Raw genomic sequence first — 7,508 nt, 5'->3', positions numbered from 1 at the left:
TCAACATTCCAATTTCAACATTTATTCATTTTAATTTCAACCATTTAACCCAATATTCTAATTTAAACATATATCCATTTCCAATTCAATTTCAATACTAATTAATTAATTAACCAATTTCAATACTAATTAATTAAAAAAATAACCACACGGCCAACTTAAATTTTCCAAATCAATCTCATCAAATTCCCAAAATTCCTCATAGCCTCAACAATGACAAACCTTTAGAATTCTCAACCAATTTGCCCACCTAACCACACGGCCATGACAAAATTTCCAATGAAATTCGTCCAAAAAAATCAATCATAATTCAAACAAAAATTCTCAGTCAAAAACCCAGGCATCAAACAACTTAAAAACATCTTAAGAACATCAATCAATCCTCATAAAACAAAAGCCCAAAAAAAAAACCTTCAAACCCAAGAACACATAGATTCGGCCAAATCAATTGAGAGCGAGAGAGAGATAGATAGATAGAGAGAGAGAGAGAGAGAGAGAGAGACGTACGTCACGGTGCCAGAGAGGTCACGGCGGCAGAGAGGCGCACGGGCGGCGGGGAGGTCACGGGCGGCGGGGGACGACCGGGCTGAGCTGAGGTGGTCACGGGCGGCGGGGGAAGACCGGGCTGAGCTGAGGTGGTCACGGGCGGCGCGGGGGACCTGCAAGTCGGAGAGTCAGAGAATAAGAGAGAGAGAGATAGATAGAGAGAGAGAGAGAGATAGATAGATAGAGAGAGAGAAAGACGTACCTTGGTCCGGGCGGCGCGGGGAGGTCACGGCGGAGGAAGATAGATAGAGAGAGAGAGTGTTAGATAGAGAGAGGCGAACGGTTTGGGCGAGAGGAAGAAGACGCTCGGTATTTAAAATACCCTAAACTATTAGGTGCGACATTAGGTGCGACTTTGTCGCACCTAATAGTCATATTGGGTGCGACATTGTCGCACCTAATGTGAAATTCCATAACCAAAAATTTTCGGGGGGAATTTTTGACCGTTTTAAATTTTTAACCCATTAGGTGCGACAAATGTCGCACCTAATGACATTTGGTGCGACATATGTCGCACCCAATAGTATCAGGTGCGACAACATCATATTGGGTGCGACAAAGTCGCACCGGATAGCACTAATCATCAGCGAAATTTTTAGTCGCTTGGAGGACTATCTGGTGCGACATGTCGCACCTAATGTGTGCTTAGGTGCGACATTTAGGTGCGACATGTCGCACCTAATACCCTTCCGCACCTAATATGTTAATTTGTAGTAGTGATTAACGACTACGTAACAAATTGATATCGTGATTAAATGAGCGATATATTTCAAAATTTAACATTAAAACATAATAAAATATAATCCCTAAAAATTGGGAATTCGAATTTCATCTTGTAGAGCCTAAAAAATATCATGAGCAGTATCGTTTTCCTTCGGGAAAATATCACATTTATACCCTGTGTTTTAGTGAAATGTCGAGTTTAACCCTCGGTTTTCAAAAATGTCGAGTTCATACCCTCTGTTTAACTAAAATGACGAAATTATACCCTAAAATGAATAACAGCGTCACAAATCTCTCTTTCATTGATATTAACTCTTATATAAGAAAAACCAAATCAAATCTAAAGCAGTGCCCTAACTTCCAAATTCTCAATTTTGAAATAAAAATAGCCTTAAATTGAAATTAAATAATAAAACTCATACCTCCTAAGAAATGACTTCATTCCGTGTTCGAATTGTAACTCTAAATTCTGGATTATCTGTTCGAATATGCGATTTTGATGACTATCAACTATCGATGTTTACCCATTTGCCTCTTTCTGTGTTCTTCACGATTAAGAGACTGTTGTTTATTTTTTAGTTTTTAAATAAATTACATATATGGCGCGAATGAATAAAGATAATTGGTGTTTATATATACATATTATAGTCAACGTCAATGAAAAGTCAATAAAAAGAATATTCGTGACACTGTTGTCTATTTCAGGGTATAATTTCATCATTTTAGTTAAACATGGGGTATAATTTCGTCATTTTAGTTAAACAGAGGGTATGAACTCGACATTTTTGAAAACCGAGGGTTAAACTCGACATTTCACTAAAACACAGGGTATAAATGTGTTATTTTCCATTTTCCTTCCTATTAAACTAGCCCGCAAAATAGGAAAGTCAACTAATTAGATTTAAATATGTGCATTAAATAAAATTTGCCGATATTTTTTCGAAATGTGGGTTAATGTTTTTTCACAAAATCAAGTCAAGTTTATATTGGTAACTATCATTTCCTATAATTTTGACACGTCATCATTTTGGGCTAGATTTGAAACTAATGCAAAACGTGGGCTAGATCACAATTGCAAGATTTGAAGTGGCTTAGTTCGACTAATTTTTCTTTTTTATATTTATATTGTTTGAATGAAAAGTTTCTTTATCATATTTATTCTATCATGATATTTGAAATCATTCTGCCACGAATTCTGCTTTCGATACACATAGTTCATTTGAAAATTATTTATGGGTTCTTAGTCAATTAAAATTAATAGAAGTAAATTTAATTTACAATATGGATGGAGTTTTTTTTATTGTCGCCTACTCACTTGAAATTTTCATACGGATTGAGATATTTTGTTGTTTCAGCTATTCTCTGAATTTATGGTGATTTTGAATGATTTTTTGAATTTGATAACCTTTTTTATTTGTTGCATTTCGTAATCAAAATGCTACATTATTTTGATTTATGTTATTAAAATTAAGATTTTCAGAATAATAAATTTATTTTCTACACAAATTGATATCTCTAAAAAGTTTGATATTATTTAGTCTAATAAGCTACTAATATAATTAAATGATACTTATACTAGTATTTCCAAAAAAAAATATTGGGTAAATTAAGCTACTTAACTAATTCTTACATTATAAAATTTCCTATTAATTATTGATATTCTCATAAAATCGAACATGAATACTCGGTCAAAATTGATATTTTAAACCTTGTTTTGATTTCGAGTTTTGACTAGAATAATAAACTACCTACTTGTTTTTGTCAACTTTATGACACATTTAAAAGATACAACATTATTCAACATATTATAATTTGATACACAAAAAGTTATGCAGACAAGGTGAAAGACGGCCAACAAGAGCAACTCGACGTTGACTAAGGAAGCCTCGTTTGTTTGACTGACTCCGCAAAAAAAAAAAAAAAAGGTTCCGTATATCTTAAAACTGCAATTACCCAATTCGTCCCATTTTCTATCTTCTGAAACTGAGACAGAGACAGGACTCGACAAAATCGGCGATCGGCATTTAGTGGAGTAATGGCTGGAGAGAGCAATACCCGGCGGGGGAACACGGTATACCCGGTGGACGTGGAGACGCAGAGACCGACGATGGTGAGGGAAGTGAAGCACTTCAAGAAGTGGGTGTCGTGGCTGATCCCGGCGTTCGTGGTGGCGAACACCGTGATGTTCGTGATCACCATGTCCGTCAACGACTGTCCCTCCAACTCCGACTCCTGCATCGCCCGCTTCCTCGGCCGCTTCTCCTTCCAGCCCTTCCGCGAGAACCCCCTTCTCGGACCCTCCTCCACCACGTCAGCCTCCAATTCCAACGGCTTTGTGTTTTTTATTTTTATTTTCCTGTTAGCTAGAGTTTAGGGATAGTAATAGCGATGAGTTTTGTGGTGTGTTAGGCTGCAGAGAATGGGGGCTCTTGATGTGAACAAGGTGGTGAAAGAGAATGAAGGGTGGCGGCTTCTTTCGTGCAATTGGTTGCACGGAGGCGTCTTCCATCTCCTCGCCAACATGCTCAGCCTCTTGGTTATCGGGATTCGCCTCGAACAAGAGTTCGGATTCGGTGAGTCTTAAAACATGTACCGGATCCAACACACCATTAGTCGACCGAACGTTTGTGTTTATCTCTCTGTGTATTTGTTGTAGTGTTGGTCGGGTTGCTTTACGTGATCTCCGGATTTGGTGGAAGTCTGTTTTCGGCGCTATTCCTTCAGACCAACATATCCGTCGGCGCTTCTGGTGCCCTCTTTGGCTTGCTCGGAGGAATGCTCTCCGAACTCATCACCAACTGGACAATCTATGACAGCAAGGTGAGTCACAACCCAACAACATATTTTTTTTTTTTTTGCTGTGTTTTGTGATCCACTTCGTGGCTCACTGGTTTTTTTTTTTCTTTCTTTCTTGTAGTTTGCGGCTCTGCTCACCCTCATAGTCATCATCGCGATCAACTTGGTGGTCGGGATTCTCCCCCACGTTGACAACTTTGCCCACATCGGGGGGTTTCTGACAGGGTTTCTTCTAGGGTTTGTGTTTCTGATCCGACCCCAATTTGGTTGGGTAAGCCAGAGATACGAAACCCCTCACACGACCCCAAACGCGACGCCCGGATATCAATCCCCGGGCTACGGGCATTCGGGCTCCACTACCCCCCTTAACCCTTCTCCTCCCACCAAATCCAAGTTCAAGATGTACCAGTGCGTCTTGTGGGTCGTGTCTCTCATCCTCGTCATCGTTGGGTAAGCCTGCCAAGACACAGAGCACATCCTTGCTGTTGTTGTCACTCTGACACTTTGGTTTGTTGTTTGATATTTGCAGGTTGACTTTCGGGCTGATTATGTTACTCAAAGGTGTCGACGCAAACGACCATTGCTCGTGGTGTCACTACTTGTCGTGTGTCCCTACTTCCAGATGGAACTGCAACACCGAGCCTGCCTTCTGTTTGGTTAGTACTGCAATCTCATCAGAATTTTATGCTTGGTACCAAATAACTCTACACACGAAAATTTTAGCCCATGAAGTTTTTTTTATGCTCCGCTATAAAATTCTATTTTTAAAAAACAAGTCCAACAACGAATGAAGCAGTGTGTTAAATGCATTGGGATCGATATTTTAAATTCTAATTTGAGATTCGGAACTATTTTTACACAAGATATGACACTTTGTCGGAGTACATTTCCTAATACCGTGTATCATGTAGCATAGCTTTTAGCACTACTCGATTAAGATGCTCTGAGCAATCTAGTTTAATTGTTCTTTGGGTTTGGGTCGATCTCTGATTTGATTCCTTTGTGAACCTGTGTCCTTGGCCTTGCAGTCGAACCCGCTAGGCAACCAGCTCAGCTTGACGTGTATGAGCAACAACAGGACCATGATGTACAATGTGGCAAACCCATCCACCTCTCGGATACAGGGGTTGTGTACACAGCTCTGCAGTTGAGTTTCGATCAGTTCTATGAAATGACTTCGTGTCTTTCAGTGTATGTATTCCTGTCATATAATGGTACTTTATATTCATTCATTTGCGCTGTATTATCCTCTTGTATCTATTTTTTTTTCCTCCAGGCTGTATCTGTGTGTGTCCAGTTTTTAATAGATGAATAACTTAATCCATATATAAACAATTGATAGCACAGTAACTGTTCTATTAGAATTCTTTCGACTGTTTCGTTAAATCTTACCTCAGTGTGTAAAGTCGCTACTTCGCAGGCGTTAGAGATTCGTTAGTGCGAATATATACGTGTAGACACAGGTAGCTTTGTCCAAAGAAGTGAAACGCTGACTTTTCAATGACTTGTCTTAATGAAAAATGAAAGAGCGCTCGTATTCTAGGCTAAACAAATGTATATTTCATTTTTCTGGATCAATTGAGATTAAGAGTGAAATACATGCGAGGGGTAGAACAAAATACTATAGTATAGGAAAATTGACAGTAATAATATCATTTGTTTGACAATTATTAAAAATCAATTAAAACTCAAATATTGATACATTTAGTACTAAATCGGTCACGAACTGATTGGTTGGCTCGAACCCGTACTCTGTGAGACTGACTCGTTGATATTGAGTCATGTCTTGGGGGGGAATTCATAATTAACCTAAAACGTGCATTATTTTTCATATTTCGCTCATATTTTTAAAATATTTCACCAGTAATCTTTTCTCTTTTTTCAGACAAAAATATCATCATGTTTCATAAATCTAGTAAACAATTATTGAAATTCGATCACCAATTATTGAAATCTTGTCAACAAATATTGAAATCCGATTAACTATTATTGAAATATGGCCAACAACTATTGAAATTTGATAAACTGTTATTAAAATTTGATTTAAAGTTATTTAAATTTGGTCAATAGTTATTAAAATATGGTCAACAACTATTGAAATCTGATTAACTATTATTGAAATTGGGTCAACTATTGAAATAACTAGCTATTATTGAAATATTGTAAACGGTTATTTATGAAAATTAGAAGATTCAGCGGCTAATATTAAAAAAAAAATTACGAAAAACGAATACTTTCGACTATTTCCACTACTTTGGGGAAGTGTGTTTCCACAAAGGAAAGATGACGTTGTAACATGTCGATATGATATCGTAGTTAAAAACATTTATAAACCTCGAATATATTATTATTATTATTATTATTATTATAATTATTATTATTATTATTATTATTATTATTATTATTGTTGTTGTTGTTGTTGTTGTTGTTGTTGTTGTTGTTGTTGTTGTGTTGCATTTAGGGGCACGCCCCAATTATTAAAAAAAAATAGCAAGTAAAATTAGAAGACTCGTTACTCATACCATCTCAAACTCATAACATCAAATTGGTGAAACTTTTACGCTAAATTAGTGCAAGTATTGTGAAAGTAGAGTTTGACTATTCTCAATAAACGTTATTGTACTGTCAAGCCCAATAATTTACAAAGTCCATTCAGCATAAACAACTCGTGAAGTAACCAAACGACAAAGACATTTTTCGTTTATTATTTGTTGTCGTAAACATATAAGGAATATCTTGGGACTGACCCATTCTATCACGAACTCGGTCCATCTCTGCCAAGAATCATCGTGAAGCCGAAGTCAACGTAGAGATGCGATCTTGCCTCAAAACCTGAAGCATTGATAACTTATATCGAGCCAATTCATTCAAGGAAAACGACGCGGTGGAGTTAGAGGCAAAGAAGGAGGAAGTCGTCAGCATGTGTCTCTAGAGATAAGTACATCTTATCGTAGTATAAATTTACTCTTCCTTGAAGAAATCCACAATATTTTTCCCTATGATCAGTTATCTCTCTCTCTCTCTCTCTCTCTCTCTCTCTCTCTCTCTCTCTCAATTGTATCTTTGAGTTCATCATTCATATTTGAATTGTTGAGCTCGACATTTGTAATTGAGATCAGATTATTAATATAACTGCTCTTATTCTTGTTTAATTTCATCCTACATTATTATTTACAAATTAATACTTGTTTCTATATGACGACTTTTTGATATCCACATCTAAATATAATTCGATATAAACACTTTTATCTCTTTGTTTCCTTCGTGATTGTAACGGCTCGGAAACGACACAATCAATTTGGCTTCGTCTAAGGGAAATCTATCAAAAAGACCAACTTCGAAATAAACGAGCTAAGCTCAAAAAAATAATCCAAAATGACCACATCACCAATGGGATTAGACTCTGAAATCCATAATGGGATTAGGTTGATCTCGGAGATATT

General features: G+C 37.0%; 1 protein-coding gene across 1 annotated transcript; it reads left to right on the top strand.

Moving 5' to 3' along the window:
• The first annotated feature begins 3,190 nt into the window (after positions 1-3,190).
• Positions 3,191-5,451, top strand: LOC149404325 (RHOMBOID-like protein 2). Its single transcript, XM_089605030.1, has 6 exons — positions 3,191-3,579; positions 3,679-3,842; positions 3,926-4,089; positions 4,187-4,515; positions 4,595-4,721; positions 5,094-5,451. Exons 1-6 carry the CDS (start codon positions 3,305-3,307, stop codon positions 5,214-5,216), a joined length of 1,182 nt encoding a protein of 393 aa, XP_089461156.1. The 5' UTR covers positions 3,191-3,304; the 3' UTR covers positions 5,217-5,451.
• Positions 5,452-7,508: the final 2,057 nt, after the last annotated feature.

This window comes from Urtica dioica, chromosome 2, assembly GCF_054948205.1.
Source record: "Urtica dioica subsp. dioica isolate 48M chromosome 2, U.dioica_male_clone48M_v1_H2, whole genome shotgun sequence".
Taxonomy (NCBI): domain Eukaryota; kingdom Viridiplantae; phylum Streptophyta; class Magnoliopsida; order Rosales; family Urticaceae; genus Urtica; species Urtica dioica.
Note: the sequence above shows the minus strand (reverse complement) of the source record. Positions and strands in the feature narration are given on the sequence as shown.